General features: G+C 30.9%; 4 protein-coding genes across 4 annotated transcripts in view; 1 reads left to right on the forward strand and 3 right to left on the reverse strand.

Moving 5' to 3' along the window:
- LOC124536436 (GTPase-activating Rap/Ran-GAP domain-like protein 3) overlaps window positions 1-8,623 on the reverse strand; it is a 228,422-nt gene extending 219,799 nt beyond the window's left edge. The window contains exons 1-2 of the mRNA XM_047112988.1: window positions 8,392-8,623; window positions 7,503-7,645 (exon numbers count right to left, since the gene is read on the reverse strand). Coding sequence (XP_046968944.1) covers window positions 7,503-7,548 — 46 coding nt within the window. The 5' untranslated portion in view covers window positions 7,549-7,645; window positions 8,392-8,623. The remainder of the gene's footprint in view (window positions 1-7,502; window positions 7,646-8,391) is intronic.
- Window positions 8,624-15,196: 6,573 nt separating this feature from the next.
- On the reverse strand, window positions 15,197-15,592 carry LOC124539723. The gene has a single exon (XM_047117068.1). It carries the CDS (start codon window positions 15,590-15,592, stop codon window positions 15,197-15,199), a length of 396 nt encoding a protein of 131 aa, XP_046973024.1.
- A 738-nt stretch (window positions 15,593-16,330) lies between these two features.
- On the forward strand, window positions 16,331-18,544 carry LOC124537313 (probable E3 ubiquitin-protein ligase bre1). Its single transcript, XM_047114127.1, has one exon. The coding sequence runs from the start codon at window positions 16,460-16,462 to the stop codon at window positions 18,077-18,079; it is 1,620 nt and encodes a 539-aa protein (XP_046970083.1). The 5' UTR covers window positions 16,331-16,459; the 3' UTR covers window positions 18,080-18,544.
- A 762-nt stretch (window positions 18,545-19,306) lies between these two features.
- Window positions 19,307-20,642, reverse strand: LOC124537320 (coiled-coil domain-containing protein 28A). The gene has a single exon (XM_047114138.1). It carries the CDS (start codon window positions 20,462-20,464, stop codon window positions 19,871-19,873), a length of 594 nt encoding a protein of 197 aa, XP_046970094.1. The 5' UTR covers window positions 20,465-20,642; the 3' UTR covers window positions 19,307-19,870.
- Between the last annotated feature and the right edge of the window lie 198 nt (window positions 20,643-20,840).

Genomic DNA, 20,840 nt, shown 5'->3' on the forward strand with positions numbered 1-20,840 from the left:
AGGATAGCATGGTTTATTTATTTAAATAAACAATTGTTCATTATTCGATCAAAGTTAATCAAAATAACTGTTGTACCTAACTACTGTTATAAATTCTATATAATTTGTATAGAACAAAAGAAAATCACTATTCGCGGATGCTGACTGTATGTCCAACTTGTTTTTCGGTTTAAAATTTCTTCCGGAAAAATTACACATTCATTCTAATAATTACATATTATAAAACAAAGTCGCTTAACGATGTATATCTGTCCCCGTGTACGCTTAGATCTTTAAAACTACATAACGTATTTTGATGTGATTTTATTTAATACATAAAGTGATTCAAAAACAATGTTTATATGTATAATACATGCACAATATAGTAGAAAAACACTGATTTTATTTTAGAGGTTTCTAATTTTATTCCGTCTGAAAGATAGATAAAATTAATATACTACAGTATTCTACACCTTAAAAAGGTCTACAAAAAAGTGCGCTTCGATATATGTCTATCTCTTAGAGACAGCCCACAATAATTTTTCTTTATCCTTTATTTTTACATAAATAGTGGCTTATTTTCGAAATGATTTTAATTAAGTCCCTTGTATACTCTGTGTATTTAATACTGATCAATGTGGCTCTTTTAGAGCATATAATTTAAAAAAAAATCGAAAATATCGCAGATTTAAAATGCAGGGTCATAACGGTTTGTATTGTGTAAAGACAAAAAGCTATGAACATTAATAAAATTCTTAGTATATTTTTATTATTAATATTGCACTCCTTTGAAGCCAGGGCTGATGGCTAGTTTAATTTATAAATAGAACTGAATGATGTTCTGAAACTAATTGCTTCCAAAAATATAAAGGAAGTGACACATGCCCCTGATTATCCTTGAAAAATATATCCTTAGCAAAGCCATTCTAAATAAGTACAAAATAATATACTCGTAAAATTCGCTGAAATATGTAAATTTTAAAAACGAGCAAATTTCTATAATTTAACCGTCAAGGACATTGATTTATTACAAGTAAAGGGCTATTATTAAGAAATATTCCTTCTAAATTACGTCCTTATCTGCGATATAATCTAAATTTAATCAAGATAAATAATATACCGAGAAATTCTAATGTAAATGGGCGTCGTGGGCAAAATTTAGATTCAAAATGCGGTAATTTGGATAAACGTTAGCAGTACAGTAATGTTTGTACATCTAAACAACAACTTTTGTTAGATCTATTGTTTTACTAGTCAAATAACTTTCCTTATAAGCAAGCTTAGGAGTTTGTTCTAGGAACAAGGTCAAATATGGTCAAGTGTGTACAAAATACAATGTGTAGTTTATAAAATCAACATTTTCTTACAAAACATCACATAAACTTATATATAGATTCCGTAATTAATGTATAAACAATCCACCATCAAGACTTAATCATTTAAGTGAATTTCATGAAACAGGTTTATATGAAAAGTAATGTAGTTAAAATTTCAGCTGAAATTATAAACTATCGTGTTCTGAAAGTTTTAACCGAACATATTAAAATTTAAACTCATCGAGTCATTTCCTCTCGCTCTTTCTAGTTTTAGTAGCTACACGTACCAGTAACTTAATACGACATTGTTATTACCTAAGTATGAATTGTATACAAAGAGCTAACAATGAAAAGTTTAAATTTATGACAAATATAACCGCTGAATTTATATTTCACCACCAAACAACTTACTTAATGGAAGACAAAGACAGCCTTGAAATGTATAATTTAAAACGCTTCGCTTCTGCTTATTATTACAGTCTGACAATTCTCGTTTTGACACAAATTCCTTTTTATTACTTCCGCTTTCTTTATGTGAAAGGGAAAGGAAATCTGAGAAATGTTTATGTAAACATATGCCTTATTGACTTTAAGAGCGAAATTAATAACGATAATCTATCTAATCAATAACGTCGATTTTTACAAATATGTTCCAGATATGAAAGACATAAAATAAAAAAAGTAGCCGTTACGAGACGCCTGGCAGATGTGAATCATTGAAATTTATGGTTATTAGGATAATTTATAAATATTTTTCAATTTTGGTTTACGAATTTCGTTGGTAAAAACTATATTTATATATGTACATAACTCTTTAAAGTAACAAATAAATAACAGTTTAATTTAATCAATAAATATTACTTCATCCGCGATTGTATTGCACACACACAAACACTTTTCTGCCAAAATATTATATCAATCTTCCACATGTGTGGCAACAACTCTTGCTGCTGGGCTAAGGACAAAAGACGATCAGGCCTTAGCCCAGCAGTGACACATTTATAGACTGTTACTTACTTGAACACTATTCACTAAGTATATAGTGTATGCATCACGCATAAGGAAGTAGAGACCGGCAGCAAATAGCGGACGGTAAGGGCTTAAGAGACCGTCAGAGCACACGAGTCGGTCTTACTCTCAAAGCGCTACGTTAAATGTTTCACATCAAACTTTATACAATAATTGTAATGTAGAACTGTAGTACCCTACACATCAATAATTCGTTTAAATGTCGGATTGTTTCGCCGTCAATATCTAAACGTAGAATTATATTGAAAAACTATATAATAAAGAGATAAGACACTCGTAAGTCGGTAACTTTTACGTAGGAAAGCAAATTTGAAAACTACTTATTTAATACAATAACTCTATACTCATGTATTACAATAAAATATTTTTCTTGTTCGTTTCTTTAACCTGTAATCTGTCTGTACAATCATACATTCTATTGAAAGCTACAAATGAAACAATAACTTACTGTAGGCTATTTGAAAAATATGATGAGATGTGCATTTATTTCTTAAAGAAAGATAATACTTGTTAAAAAAAATATTATATAAAGATTACAACTCTATTATGTACAGCATTTTACGATAACGACTTAGTTTTCTAGCTTAATTAAAAAAAACGAAATCAACAAGGAAAACCTTTATGTAGTGAATCATCGCACAGATATTATAAATAATGTGTTACGGGGAAAAGTCAATTACTAAATCATTACATCACGGATACAAATCATAGATCCAAAACGGATTCAAATTTGGAAGCTACTTAATATTCATCTCGTGCTCGACGACGAAGAAAACGTCCTGCAAAAACCCTGCATACCTGACACATGTACTAAAACTGTGTACAGTATATAATCACCAAGCGAGAAAATGTGACAGGATAAAGTTTCACATACCTGTTATTAGACAGGAGAGAATATCTGGTAACGTTTTTTTTTAATTTATTTAACACATATTTTGGGAAATATTACATTTGAACATAAAAAATAAAAAGAAATAACTTATGTGGGCCTTTAAATTAAGTAAGGCTTACTAAGTTTGAATGATATAAAATTTTAATAAAAACAAAACACCGACTTCACATTAAAATGGGACTTTTAAGGATGAATGCACTCGTTAGCAAAATGATTTTCTAAATCGGTTGAAATGATGAAGCAAACAAACATTAATATTAATACTAGAATGACGTAAACCTTGCTAAGCTGTATACTAACCGCTGAGAAAGTACGTTATCTTGTCTCACACTAAAATTCCAACATATTTAAATTATAAAAGGCATGCCGAGTGCAAAGTAACGAAGCGACGCCCGTGGTTTGAATTTATAAATGATAACGACTCTTGGTAAATATATGTATATGAAATTAAAGGCAAGTTTCGTATGATAAATTTTAAAATCTCTTTTTATTAATTGTGTCACATTTATCAAAATTAATAACTATAAATGCAATTTCAATTAATTTGACGTGGAATTACATTATACGCGTCTATACGACGCCTTTAAAATCTGAATTGGAAGACAACAACGCTTGTATTAAAAATATAAGGCTGCAACTGACAATGAAGGCATATTTGCTTGCATATTAAGTTGTGAAATAATGTTACTGTTCATTATATTTTAATTCGTATAAAAACGTCTCTCTGACATAACATATATTGTTAAATATTATGATGATAGGCTACATTATTTTTATATATATATACGCTTGATAGCAATTATGTTTAGTGGAATGTGATGATACATAATACAAACTAGATTGGAAAGCACTCGCCTAGAAGATGCCGATTCAATCTAGTCTTGAATAGACATGAAAATGAAGATAACGGATATACAGGTATGTTACGTGAATTTGATCTACATCCTGAGATTTATATGGTTGAACAGTAAAATGCTTAAACTGCTTAAAGTCAACATTACCTGAAATCTGTTAAAGAAATCCTGTCCTTTTTACATTTACAGATAAAAAAACATCGCAAATAATTCATTTTGTTTTGTGTGTATTACAATCTGTAGTTAGTTTGACATTAATTTGTAAAGATTTCTTCTATCTTGCCTTTACATTTGACAAATATTATCAGGATATATAATTGATAATTATTAATACATCTTTGAGCAAATATCGTATACACACTGAATGCCTTTTGGGCATCGACTTATTTCTGATATAATTACACATCACGTGTAATACGCTACCAAATGACGAATATAATACTTTCAATATATATGTTTTTATCTGCCGGAGAAGGTTATTAGAATCAAATTACAGATAACATTTATTTTATAAATGACAAAGATTAAGATTTACCGTAATAATAAGAAGAACTTTAACAGAATAATTAAAATTGTATTTTAATAAAAGTAATATATGTACACCAATTGAAATGGACAGATGAAATTGTCTCCACAATTAAAGCTATATCTTCATTAATAATGACAAAGTAAGAAACATTAAATCATTATCCTTAACTTATTATATGAGTGAATTTAAATATTTTTAAATTATTGTAACGTTTATAAATGAAATATTTTATAACGATACAAATAAAATTAAATATTTTATAAATAAAACGATTTATTTTTTCTATTTCGTCCATATTACTTCCAACTAGACTTTGCAATCCATTTAAACTGTAGCATGTAAATAACTCAATAGAACTTACTTGAAATTACTTAATTGGGCTTTGAATGAATTAACATAATTTTAAATTCTAATCTACCGTGCCTTAAATATTATTAGCCTTCAAGATTTTCTGAACGATCACTTGAATTTGTATTATACTGTCGATTCCAACCGAAATAGTTTTAGGACAAAATTTGCATTTATCAAAGTACTATTATATAAATAAAAAATTAAATGTAACGTTATACAATTTTTACATTATTTTTGATTGTGAACATAAAATAAACAATAGTCGAATGGAAATGAATATTTTCATTTTATCTTTAGTACCTTACTGTAGAAAATTAATTAAAAACTTGGGAAGTAGAACTGCGAAAGCACTGTTAAAATGCGAATGAAAAGTAAATCTTAAAAGTTATACAAACCGTTTACAGGTCAACTGTTATATATCTTAGGCTTAACAAAACAAAACTAAGATTTGATTAAATTTATTTTTATAAGTATCAATATAAAAATTTAATATAATATCTAGTTAAGATTAATCATCTATGAACGATTACCATGATGCAGAGTACTTTAATGTATTTCTTTATTAAAAGTTGTTAAGCTGTACACTTCATTTTTAATATTTGCTACTAGGTCTCTCTGCAGTCCATCAAATTGTACAAAGTTTAACTAATTACCACAAAAAACTATACGTTTTCTATGCAGTAATAAATGTGTTTATTTGTTTGTTTTCTATTTAATCGTAAGTCATTCTTACGATTGAATTACATTTTGTAATAACTCGTTGTTCACACTCGTGTGAAAAAATGAAATACAGTATAGCAAAGCATATCAGACATTAGCTAGTTGAGGATGTAATTTAAAAGTACCTATTATAACGATACTTAATTTTCGCAATAAAAATGAACTTTTGCCATTAACTAAACGAGCAAAATTTATTTTTCGAAGTCTTAAAAAGTTTAATGGATTAATGTCATTTACCTGTTCATCCAAATTAAACTCTTAAAAATTTCCACCAAAATGAACTAAATTCCATTTACACATAAATAAAATTGATGTAATTCTATGTAAAAGGATTGAATGTTCAGAATTACCTTGATCAATTTTATTGTTAAACAAAAAACAAAAAATTCAATGTTTCTTACAGTAATCTTTTTTCAACACATTGTTGTATAATGATTTCTAAATTAGAACATAAATGTATGTAGATATATTTCCCATTGCATTAAAATCCCTGTAGACTGTAATCCTCTCCTTCGTAGAATAATAAAGTAAGGTTTCATTTAAACATGCCTCGGTTCATGGTTCAGAAGTAAAGAAAAAAGGTACAAAACTGACGTAAAATGAAAAATTAATTTCGTAGAGGCAAAATGATTTATCCACAGTTGCAATTTAAGAGCGTACTTACGAGTTCTCTTATAAATACGTAATATACTGTGCTCATTCTAGGCTTAATATAACATTTAATCCAATTTATTTAATAAGTAGCTTTCATTCGGTATACATATACTAATATAATATATATAATTGTAGCACCTCGATTACAAATTAATGCGTTAGACATATGAGTGAAATTTACTGCATCGTATTTTAAATTTCATCTTTTAGTATAAAGACATCGCTTTGTAAAACTTGCATACGGAAGATTAATTAAAATAATTGCCAGCAGATTATTATAAGAAGCAAAAGGCTTTGATGTGCGTTAGTTAGAACAAAGCCTTAAATTTGAGCCATGCGCTTGAATTTACTGAAAACATATCAGTGTACATTTTTCATTATTTAAACTATCTTTTAAAATGTATTTGTTAAAATGGCGGTATTATTCAAATTTACAAGGTGCAAAGCGACAAATTAAGTGACATCAACTTATATGTATGTTTTATTCTAAATTAGACAAATTGGTTAATTACGTCAATTTTGCTTCACATAGCTTTTCTGATATATTTATTTAAACCACTCGGCAAAATGTTAACTCATAAATAAGCTACTCTCGTAATTTGTGTTTGCATATGCAAATTGCAAAAATAATTAATACAAATAATGTTATTTGGATGTAGAAAAATGGTCTTTGTAAGTGAGCTCCTAAAATATATTAAATTTCCAGTTCATAATTTTATCAATATATAAAATTTTATCACTTTTCTTTCCATATCATCCATTCGTAATTGTCTACTATATTTAGTCTCAATCAAAAATAACAAGTACATTAAAAAGGTGTATATACTTTTGAATCATATAAATAGTTGTTATATATTATCTATAAATTTTATTACATATTTTTTTAAGCATAAACACGTAAGTACAAGTAATTTAGAATCTCTTCAAAATGTATTTACTACATTATTACTTATAATTTATTACTCTTTTCAGCATATTTCTTGAAACTAAATATGCTTTATTTATTTAGAAAAAAAAATTAACCGATACTTGAATATTCGATAAATCGGAAATTATGACATGACATATTTATTATAAAATAAAAAAAACTTATGTAAGCCTAATAGAGTAAACAAAATAATTACAAGTTTCTCAGCGAAACTTCCGCACCCAAGTACCATCTAATCAAAACTACTTGCCTTGCTCATGAAGCGGAGGAGCTCTTCGGTCGTCTCGTCTATCCATCGCACAGTCGATACCAGGTCCACTTTCATTTACATTTCGATCATGTCCAAACGATTTTTTAAATTTATTACAATGATTTCTTTTGTCGGAAAAACGGCTACGTATTTAAAAGGGTTTAAGTGATTTCAAATAGGCAAACTATTTATATTCGTAAAAATTTAATTATGTGCCAATACCTCTGTAAATATTTTATTCTTTACGTGTGCAACATGTAACAGTTTATCTACGTACGTTTATTGGTATTTATTTAAGATAAGCCCGAAAAGAAAAAAAACTCAATTATTTCAATATTTTTAAGATAAAGCACATTTAATGTTTCTTTAAAAAATATATTTACATTACAATTAAATTTTCGTTATTATTAATTGAAAAATAATATTGTGTTAAAAGAAAAACAATTTTTAAATTTATGTAAAAAGTTTAAATATGATTATATTTTTATTCCTCTAAATTGTAGTAGTATTTTAAGAGCATTATTACTTTTATGTGCTACGTCTTTCTACGCTGTTTGTAGCATTGTTACACGGCATAAAACACGCGACCGAATTACAAATGAAACGGCCTACAAATAATAAATTAATCTTCAATCATTAAGTTCAAATTCTTGTTAAACTACTAATCAAGCTTTGTAAGTACACAACATTCGATCAAAATATATGTGACAATAAAAAATATTTTCAAGCAATTACAACAATGATTACAAATAATTAATTTAACAATATTTAATATATCCTTATATTTACAAAAAAGATTTTAATAACACGAAGTATATATGAATTAGTACTAATATTATATATAAAAGCGAAAACCGAAACTGAATAAAACAATTAATTTATACTTTACCACTTCTTTCAAAATAACTACCACAAACTTATAATTTCAGTATAACTTTTACAAATTGAATAACTTTTTATAAAAACTTAATAATTACAATTACTAAATGAAATTTACGAATTTAAGGGATAATAATTTATTTTTGTTATTAGCAAAATGTTTTGTTTGCACCGAATTTTATTTTCGCTCTATCAAAGGGTGGGGTGCGTCGTTTAACCGCTCGCACGCTCGCACTGTCGGGTACTTGCAGAGCGACTGACCGTAGCAACTTCTACGCTACACGCTCTCTTTAACCTTATGTAAGCACTTCATGCTATCGACTAGCATCGTCATCAAACTTTAAGTAAAAACCTGAAAATACTATGATGACGATAATGTTAGTATTGTTATGTACTTTTCCTTTACCATTTTTTATTTAGAACTTCTATCAAAATAGTCTTTATTATTGCATGCGTATTATACATAGTTTTGTTGACGTTCGCTTTTCAAGGGTTAACATTAACCGATTCCAAAAAAAAAAGGTTTGCAATGGGACCAGTTTGGAGGTGAATTTCAACTGAGCCTGGATGGACAAGGTCGTTTTATAATAACGGTTCTTTATCGTTTATGAATAATTACATGGTTGATCTAAGATACTATATGTCGCACTGTATAAAATGTAGTTATAAAACGCAATATAGATCAGTTTCTGGCTATCCCACCTAGGCATAAATAATAACCTATTAGGATGATCAGTCCTCCTCCTGGAAATAGCAATAATCTAAATACATCAGAAATATCGCTTAGACTATTACAAATTATATATTTTGGGATATTTCTGATGTATTTCGATTAAAGGACAATCTTTATGTAAATAAAACAAAATAACCTAGTTTTTGTATTAGGATGTGGATGAGTGAATGTTAGTAAGTAGCGTGTAAGTGTGTACATGTGTCAGTTAATATTAATTTAGAGCTAGATTATATTCTTCTCTTTCATCCTACAATTTCTTCAGCAGGAACGCAGAACTTTTTTTTAAAACTGAGTTAGTGGATAATTTTAAATAAACAAGTCAACGTTAAGCGTATTGTATGACCTGTATATATTTTTCTCACTTTTCCCATAACCTTTACATGGGTTTTTCTAATTTAACTTATTGTATTTTGAAATGCAGTAAATAAACATTTTCTAGATATATCAAACTCTAAAATCACTTTCGAAGATACCAGATTTATTTTAATTCACTAAGAAAATTATGATAATTTCACAGATTTATTTCATCAGATTTCTAATGATTACACACATGCTATAGGGATCAAATAATATTGTCGTAAACTAAAACATTGTTTCCTGTAACGACTTCTATTAAACTCAAATGCATTTGATCATCGAAGAAGTAAAACATTGCCGACGTTAAAAAGCCGTTATGTGTTAGGAAAAGAACTTACCCTGACTTGAGAAGAAACAAATAAAACTACAGCGGGGTTTTCTATCAATTGTAATTAATATTATCTAAAATAAGATCATTACATAGAATAAAACAAACTTACTTACCACTCTCTGTCCCTATGTATGCTTAGGTCTTTTAATTACACAACAACAAGAAGAAGATTTTCACTATATAGTATAAAACAAAGTCGCTTACCCCTGTCTGTCCCTATGTATGCTTAGATCTTTAAAATTACCTAACAGATTTTGATGCGGTTTTTTAACACATACATTCATTCAGTTTTATATGTTAAGAATACGTACAATATAGTAGAAAAGCCGCTGATAATTTTAGAGCTTTCTTATGTGATGTCTTACATTGCAAACGCTGGATGTTATTAGTTTCGAAGCGATTTTAAGTAACACAGCATTAATCCTTATCCAATAATGTGCCTCAAATATAGAATGCATTTAATATCGATCAATACGCAGCTTCGAAAGCATTCGATCGCGTGTGGCACAAAGAGCTGAGATGGCCCAGTGGTTAGAACGCGTGCATCTTAACCGATGATTGCGGGTTCAAACCCAGGCAAGCACCACTATATATATATGCTTAATTTGTATTTATAATTCATCTCGTGCTCGGCGGTGAAGGAAAACATCATGAGGAAACCTGCATGTGTCTAATTTCATCGAAATTCTGCAACATGTGCATTCCACCACCCGCATTGGAACAGCGTGGTGGAATATGTTCCAAACCCTCTCCTTAATGGAAGAGGAGGCCTTATCTCAGCAGTGTACAGGCTGTTACTTTACTTTACTTTACAATACACAGCATGTAATTTACAGCATTAAATTTTATATTTTAATAGGGGGCGGCGGATAAGGAACATAATGTTAATTTCATTACATTACATGATTAAGAAAAAAAATACTTATTCTAAATCACGTCCCCGATATGTTTAAGTACCGAAAGCGAAACGAAACCGCAAGTCTGTGAAACCTAGCTATTCTGCCAATTAAAAATGAGATATATTTTGATATTGACGATTGTGTAAAAGATTTTGCTTTGAAAGAAACACCAAAAATAAATTTTAGTCTATTTTTTTAAAATAATAGTGACAAAAATATTAAATAGATAATATTAGAAACTTTTTACCAGTTTTGGTTTGGTCGCTTCTGCAAAACGGCATAACGCCGAAAGTGGAACCGCTATCAAACCTGGGCTAATGCATCGGCGTCTCATGATGAAAATACCAGCGCATTCAAAAATGAATATAACTCTGCCTCTAGAACGTGCCCTCAAAAACGTGATTGCTGGGGCTAAAACGGAGTACATTTGCAGAATTGGCAAGAGACTGGTGCACCTCCCTTCAGGAATAACTGCGTTCTGGTTTCTCGCTAAGGCTGTCTTAGAGAATTTCTCTCAGCTTTCTTTTCCATCTCTGCATAAGGACGGTGAGTCTTTGGCCCATACCGCGAAAGAGAAAGCTGATCTTTTGAGCTCTCTCTTCGAGTCGAACTCGACTCTGAATAACCAAGGAAAGTCACCACCAACAAATCTGCGGCGTGATACCACGATGCCGGAGGTTAAATACCGGCAAAGTGCAGTTCGTAAAGCACTTGTTTCCTTGGATATTCATAAGTCGAGTGGACATGTGCTCACAAGTCGGCACCGGTCTTAACGCGTCTTTTCCGGACGCCTACGCATTTGGCGTTATTCCGAACTCCTGGAAAACTGCTTTGGCAACAATAATGGCAAAAATGGCAACCGCTCAAACCCCTCCAATTATAGGCCTATAGACATACCTTGCTCTCCAAGGTGATGGAGTCCATTATTAACTGCCAGCTCCTGCGGTATCTAGATGAGAATCAGCTGATTAGCGACCGCCAGTACGCCTTCCGTAGGGGTCGCTCAACCGGTGACCTTCTAGTTTACCTTACTCACAGATGAGAGCAAAGGGATGCATTAGCAGCCAGCTTGGACATAGCGAAAGCATTCGATCGCGTGTGGCACAAAGCGCTTCTTGCTAAGCTTCCTTCTTCGGCTTTCTGGGAAATCAATTGTCGACGGTGCATGCTCCAACTTATAATTCGTCATTCTGGTATTCCACAAGGCTGCGTTCTGTCGCCGACTCTGTTTCTTCTGCATATCAATGACTTGTTGCAAATCAGTAACATTCACTACTATGCAGACGACAGTACCCTAGACTAGATCCTACACTTTAAACACCGGCCGGGCTAATATTTCTTGGGAAAACGTAGAAGAAAACCGGAACAAACTTGTGTTTGAAATCGAGTCTACACTAAACAAAGTCTCGGAATGGGGCTGGGTAAACCTAGACCTTGGGAACCTTCAGGAAAAGAGCGTCCTTCCTTAAAGGTCGGCAACGCTGCTGCAAGCCCCTCGTTGCAGATGTCCATGGGTGGTGGGAATCTCTTTCCATCAGGTGAGCCTCCTGTGCGTTTGCCCCCTATAACATATAAAAACCTCTTAGGGGACCTAAGGGTGTAATATTTAAAATTTTAAATAAGATATAATTAAAATAGGGGGCGGCAGATTTCCGGACTACTTCACTATTGATGTATACAGACCTGTACCTGGAATGGTCCAAGCAGTTGCTTTTTTTAGAGATCGGATGCACCAAAGCAGTTTTCCAAGAAGCTTGGAGTGATACCCAATGCGTAGGATTACCGGAAAAACTCATTACAACCAGAGCGCATGTCCATAGCACGATCGGGATGCAATCAGGTCTACTATATTTATGAATTTCCATTTATTTCTGGATCAACAATATATTAAGTAAAAGTAGCTGATAAACGCCTGTATTAAGTAAATAAATAAATGCTAAAGAGATTCAAAATGATTCCATATATCTAAGGTTGACATGTCAAGACTGGCCATAACCGTTTCATTAAAAAAAATCAAAATAAAAGCTACCACTGGTTTAGAAAAGAAAATACTCTGACCTGAGAGGAAGAAAGGAAATAAACTCATTTTGTCATAATTAATAAAATTATTTACATGCATTTAATATAAAAAAAAAATTGACAGGAGGCGATCGTTTTATTCCCGAGGTATGCTATCAATTATAAACTCACTAATTGTATAGCAACCTGTCGCACAAATGCGTTTTTTAATTTATTTATTTTTAAATTGGCAAAAGAGGGATTTTGGACGTTTTGCATAAGACTTATATGTCACCGTAAAATTACAAAATTCGTTAGATAACAATCTTAGAGTTTTTTATATTTTAACTGAAATTTACTTTGATAGAATGTAAACTACCGAATAATAACGACATATGATTGGTGCTGTTACAATAAGACCGGCCAATCACGAGGAGCTTTCGACAGTTGACAATTTGACAGATTGTAATCTAACGGTTTAACTTCGAGAGATTAGAATATGGGGAAAAATAATTCGTTTAATTGCATTTATATTTATAAAGACTGTTATCTAACGAATTTTGTAATTTTACGGTGAAATATACATACTTATGATCTACATCAACAACAACAACAACAACAGCCTGCAAATATCCCACTGCTGGGTTATGGCTTCCTCTCCCTTTGAACAGAAGGTTTGGAACATATTCCACCACGCTGTTCTAATGCGGGTTGGTGGAATACACATGTGGCAGAATTTCTATTAAATTAGACACATGCAGGTTTCCTCACGATGTTTTCCTTCACCGCCGAGCTCGAGATGAATTATAAATACAGATAAAGCACATATTCAGCGGTGCTTGCCTGGGTTTGAACCCGCAACGATTGGTTAAGATGCTCGTGTTCAAACCACTGGGCCACCTCGGCTCATCCCTGATGTAGAATCACACATGGGTAATATTCAATCGCACAAAAGAGTTACTAAATCTATGCATTCGAGTAACTGGAGTAGGTAACTACTTTATGTTTGTTCCTTCTACTAATGAGTGTATGTTTGTGTGTGTACTCATGGCATTAGTACAAGGGACATTTTCTCATAAAATCTTAGGAATTTATTATTTTTAGGTCTTAGGTTAATATAGATAGCGCGAATAGCGCTTTCTGTATCACAAATACAGTAAAGATACTGCGTTACCCCAAACCATAATACACTAAGTGAGTCGTATCAACATTAGTAAATATTAAAATTTACTTTATATAATATATTTAATTAGAAAACACAAACGCCTCAGAACTCTGCCATGAGTGCCAGAATCGATTCCTCATTGATAAGTACATCGGCTTTTACATTTTGCACATTTGCTGGACTAAATTTTATTGTTTGCCCTAAACCAGTTTACTATATCATTTATTGTTTGTAACGTGACATTATTTTTTTTATGTTTGTAATTAATACAAGTCAAAAACCCGGATACACATTGAATTGAATAGACCCACTACGGTTAAATCGCTGCGGTTTTTAATCGCGTGAATTTTCGGAAACTAATACAAGCAGCCGCACTTGCGGTTTTTTACCCGCGATTGATTTCAAAATGCTCGCAGATAAAAACCGCGACCAAGTTTAACCCGTAGAATTTAGTTGGCACGCACGCACTTGCGGTAACATTGGACGGTTTTTGGTCTTTGGTCAGTATCCGATTGACCACCGCGCCTTAAGGAGTGGTTGCATTGCTGTTTACTGACATCCTATAGTAATTGAAAAAATTCTCAGGATTTTCTGATTCTCTTAAACTTTGATACTTCTTATAAAATAATCCTTTCTCAAAGCTACGGCTTGTGATTGGATGAATCCGATAATTATAAAATTTACGCTGACGTCTTCTCTTTCTACTTCTTAATATCAGAGCTACAACACATTTTGTCACCTTAAAAACGCGGGCGGTTTAGCGGTTTTTAAAAACCGAAATGTGTCCTCAGCCTTAATGCCCCCCTACCGAACGGTTAAGGGAAATACCATATAATGTGACAGAGAGTCACAGATAAAGGCAAACTTAGTAAAAGTTTTATCTGAATGATTTATCAAATCATACCAGTTTAATAACTGCCTTACTATTTACCACTAGCAAGAATGACCCTAAAGCGATTAAATTAACAATTGATGTAGCATTTTATAAATTACTCGAGTCGTTTTGATGATTGATCGAAATGAAAATAATTCACTACTTTATTGTTAATCTGTGTTTACTGTTTACTATAGTCGTATTTTTAATTAGACGAAGTCAACTGACGTTTACTGTGTTGTCACTTTTTATTGAAAAATAAATAGTGTTGTGACAAAGTGAATGATTGAAAAACTCTTAAATAAATAAAATTGCTTGGATTGTTTAGTAGTTGGTTAGTGTTCAAATCTGCCGATATTGTTTTCAATACATAATGTAATTGAAACTAAATGTATAAAATATAAAAATGCATGATAGGAAATGAAAGTAATAAACAATGCTGAATACATAATTTGTATTTATTCATCATCAGATGAGAAATCATCACTATCACTTTCGGTGATATTAATGATAAATCTGTCTGAAACATTGTCGATCATGTTGTCGAGACCATACATTTTATCCTCTTCTTTAATTATATGAGCAATGCAGCTACTCCATTTTTCAGCCGTGGTATGTTGAAGTCCTTCTTCAAAAAGTTTCTTTACTTCTGCCATTTTGAAAGTTTTATTATTTTTTGCAACATATCCTTTAGCCTGCGCCCATACCAATTCAATGGGATTGAGCTCACATTGGTATGGGGGCAGACGTAAAACAATTATCCCATGCTGCATTGCCATCTCGTCCAAGACATACTTGTCGGAATGTTCTCGTTTGTGCTGCCGTACAATGTCTATAAGATTTGCTTTAACCATTGTTGCTTCAAATGAAACACTTTTGCTTGTTAGCCATTCTTATATTCTAGCTTTAGTCCAAGACATTGTAGGCAGCGATTCTAGTTTGTATGTACACAAACACAACGTAACGAAAAACATAACAAAAACAATAACTAAACAGCATGAGCGCAGAACAAACATTCGTACTATCAGACCAGAGGTTAGAAGCAGAATGACAAACAAAATGGCGAATTGGCGACCGACGCGCACGGCGTTGATCGGTGTTGCCAAAAATAAAATGACTGTAGTTACATACTAATAGTAGATAACTTGTATCAAAGCACTTTTATACGATTCTATTGTAAAATAGAAACATTATTCTTTTCTATAATAGTTTGAAATGATTAACTATTTACACTCATTCTACATTCATCTGATTGAACGACAACTCAACGCATCACTATTACTTTAAATATGACAACATTATATTAGAAAGTGACATTAGTTACTGTCAGCTGGCTTCGTCTAATAAAAAATACGACTATAATCATGAGCATTGTAGCCTGTAATCTGTATAAGCATTAAGCACTCCAGCCTATTGTATATACTATTTTTACTCTAATTGTGTCTTTAGTGACTAAAGTTGTTATTGTATATCATATTCGTAACATAATAAGTGAATGATTTGATTATTACAGAAAAAAATAATTGGCCATGATATTTAGTGTTACTTACTTTCTGCTTTTTAGAAATGTAACAAGACAACACTATAATAACAACACTATAATAAATATTTTATAACACTATAATATTTTTGTAATACTTAACAAGATTAAATATTAGCAATATAATGAAAAACCTATAAAAAGTTTTGCAAACTTCAGTTAGTCCCTAAGAGCTTTCAAGATGAGGAAAAAGGTAAAAAAAATTAAACAAGAAATCTCAAAATCACAGCAACTATTGCAGAAGAAACGCAAACGGAAACTTACTGATAGAACACAATTTACTTCAGTATTGGATGAGCAAAAACCACAAAAGATCACACAACTATCCTCTTTTTCTAATTTTGACATGTTTGATGACTTGTATGGAAACTTTGACTCCCTAAGCACATCTATAAACTATACTTTACCGGAAAGAGAAAACACTACATGCAAAAAGATGCCACCCAGAATAGACGATGATGTAATAATCTTAGATGATGATGATGAACCAGAAATCTCACTAAAGAAATCAAAACAAGACAATACTGTTAGTTACACAAGTCATTTACCTTTATTAAAAATCAATGAAGCTGATAATTTTCATAAGGATAACAGTGATGATGAATTGTCAACATATAATGAAAGTACAAGTAATAGTATAGAACATAATGTTTTCAATAATCAGGCTTCAACAGCAAATAATTCTCATGATACAAAAACTACTTTGTGTACCGAACAAGTGGAATTTCCTAATCCACATGATTTTTGTCCTATTCCTAGTACTTCTAAAGATGATGAAACAATACTTAAAAATGAAGAAAGATTTAAAGAATATATGAGTCTTTGCACTTCCAATCGCAAAGCAACTGTTAGTCCTGAAATTAAAAAAGAACACTGTGAACCCATGGTAACTGATGACACTAATGCTCAACAATTAACTGAAAAAATGGAAAATAAAGATGAAGACACAAATACATCTAAAATCAACTGTCCCATTGTGATTGATACAATTGACTTAAGTTGTGTTGATGATGTTATTGCTGAAAATGATTCAATTTTAAATAGGATCCGAAATAGGCAAAGCAGAATTGGCAAATTAATTGAAGTACTTAAAACAGAGCCGGAAGATGTAACTCCAGTTTTGAATAACTCTAGCAATAATGCAATTACAGTCCCAGTAAATGATAGGACTACTAAAATGGAACTGTCTGATCTTTCTCCACCACATGCCACAATTGATGAGGTGCCACACAGTATTCAGAACATAGAAATAATCCAAAATGTTCCTCATCCCTCTCAGGAATCATCTGTAGAACAAACAAATTCCTTATCTAGAGATGTTGAAATCCTTATACCAAATAGTGGAATGACCAACAATAATGAACAAGATCTGCTGCAAACACAGATTCTTAATGTACTTCCAATTAACATGCCAGTTGATCAACCAACCAGCCCAACAAGTCTATCCTATGACACACAAATAAGCAATTCTAATGAAAGTGTCATTATTATTAACGATAATGTAAATGTAACTTGTAACTGCAGTCAAAATATACGTAATAAAAGTTTATCTCAAACATCAAATACTGATCAAAGTTCAGAACAAAATGTTAACCAGGAAGAAAAAAAGACTAGTTTCATTTCTGCAAGATGTCCAATTTGCATGGAATCTCTCGCTGAAAAGGTTATTGCTAGTACTTTATGTGGTCATCTTTTTTGTATGTCTTGTATAAAAGCAGCATTAAAGTACCCTCCTAAAAAGTGTCCTACATGTAGACAAAAAATTACTGGAATAGGCTATCACCAGATATTTTTATTTTAGGGAATTGATATTATATTTAAAATATAATATTCTTTATTTACAAGCGCCATAGTAATGAAACCAGGGTAGAAATTACGATTGGTTAAAATGTTTGCTAATTATACTTGTATAACTGAAAATTTGACAGACTTTATATTGATAACTATTTTTTCTATATTAGTTTAGGATTATAAATATAAACAAATTCAATTTATTATTAATGCAATAGAATATACTATATATATATATATATATAAGCGATGTTGGTTTGAAAGGACTTTTATATTTTGTTACCAAAGATTTGTTTGAAAAACAAAATCTTTAAATTTATGTTTTATATATTTTAAAAATATATTTTATGATGTTAAACAAAAAAAATTTTTTTTGAAATAGATTATTGAGATATCTATTGATTTAATACTTAAGAAACAAAGGTGATTTTCATATTTTGAAAGCAGTATTTATTTATATATGTACATATTTATGTCAATCATAACATTTAGTTATTGATTATAATTATGTGAAATGTAATCAATTTTTCATTGGAACTGTACAAATACAGATATGTAATTTTATTGTCAACGCTATACACTGACACAATAAATTTTTTTAAATTTTTTACAGGTTGTAAATTACTTTCCCCTTTAAAAATTATTTTTCTGAAGTCATATGAATTTTTTATAAAGGATACATACATAGTTTTCGGCATTGCTATTTTTTTATTGCTACAATTTTGTTGTAGGGTATAAGATTTATTCAAGCATTTCTGATAAAAGCTCTCCTTCATGTTTTTGATATTCCTCTAATGCAATGGTCTCAGACTCTAATGCAATGGTCAAGACCATTAGATCCTATAGACATGAGGCTAGCTTATTAATATTGAATATTCCAAAGTTTAAATTTTCCTTTGTTTAAATACCTGATCTGGCATGTTAAAAAATATTGAGTTCTTTAGTTAAAAAGTTCTGAACTCATATTTGGAAGTTGATGTGCTCACTATCCCTCAGAAAGCATGTAATGTCATTGTTGTAATCCTAGTTTGTTTTAAGAAAAGATGTATATAAAATACTAGGTATTTTAAAAGCATGACCCACTTTTAAAAACAGGGCTCCTAAACCTACACACGATATGTTTGATGAGTCATCAAATCTTGGACCACCATGGAAGGACAACAGAATACTTAAATATATTATTGGAGTGTTAGTAGATAATAAGAATTCTGCTTACAAGTGGGTGCTTGTTGTGATAGGGCTGATTAATTAATTAAAATGAATAATATGTGTATTGCTCATACTTGATTCAAGCCAGAAATACATTATAATGTAAACTGTTATACATACTAGTATGAAACTAGTACTATATTTATAAAAAAGATAAACATAGAATAAAAGAACAAAGTGTACTCCAATATTAAAATTTGCACTTTGCAATCAATCTATATGTTGATCATAAATAAATGACCTTTACACATTATTAAGTCAGATACTATATTTTAATATTAAAATAAATTAATGAATTATAAACTTATAACACAATATAAAATTTTATTAAGAATTATAATTAATATGTACATATATACAGAATATCTACCATGTAAATCACATTTGATTTTTTAATAAAACTTTACATTACTTTAACATTGTTTTTTTCTTACAACAAAACATGTGACTCATCTATTGTAGTAATGCATCTTTAGTACAAATTTACCGAAATAATATTTATTTAGATTCAACATTTTTATTAATATTTTACATTTCACTAAAACAAAGCATTGTATATGAAAGTAAAGAATATATCATTGACTAATAATAATTATTCTTTATTGCTACTATTTGAAGCTGGAACACTATCAGATTGTAACATTTCTATAGAAGTTGATAGTTGCTCCAAGCTCTGGACTAATTGAGTCATTTTATCTTTTGATGCTGTATTTTCAAAGCAGTCCTCTGTTGGTTTCTCAGCATCTCCATATAAACGAAAATGTAATCTTGCTAAATGTTCTTGCTGGTCTCTTATATTAATCATTTGTTCCATACTGCAACCCGTTCCAAAAGCACTAAGCTTGCCAGTATGAAAATCATCTAACAGTTCCAACAATGCTTTTTCCATATGCTTCACATCTGGGGTCTCCTTGGGCATATGCTTGGGTCTATTATTGTTAGTCCGCTGATAATCACGATGCAATCTTCTCTCGTTAACATAAGATACTTTAGCAGAATCATTTATACTATTATTGGTACTTGTAAATGTTTGGTGATTTCTCGATGTATGGCTAAGTGCACCACTCGACAATTTATTGCTAGTAACTGGGGACGTAGCGGGATGCGACACTTTTTGCTCTTCTTCTTCCCCTTCATTCTGCATTAGCTGCTGCGTTTCGTTAGCTTCCTCTAAATCTAAGCTCATGTATGCTAAATTATTTTGCCAATTTAATATTTTACTATAATACAAGGTCTAATTTTGCTTATTATTAAATACAAAATAATTTAGGTTTTAGGATAGGGTAAAAGCCACTTTTTCAAAATATCGATAACTATAACAACAAAGACTGACTTTTTACGCCTTAATGACAGATGTCAGATACCTCAATAATGTCAGAACGTTGAGTCGACAGATAAGATAATGATCTGAGGTAGACCTGCCTAATATTAAAATTATGTTATTGTGGTTGATATTATATACCAAACCATTTTATTGGAATTGAGTCTCTGTTATTTAAGCAAATGAAATCATTTTTAAGTAAAAACTAAAGCGGAATGATTCTATTTTCTCTTGTCAATGT

The sequence above is a fragment of the Vanessa cardui genome, chromosome 2 (genome assembly GCF_905220365.1).
Source record: "Vanessa cardui chromosome 2, ilVanCard2.1, whole genome shotgun sequence".
Classification (NCBI taxonomy): Eukaryota; Metazoa; Arthropoda; class Insecta; order Lepidoptera; family Nymphalidae; genus Vanessa; species Vanessa cardui.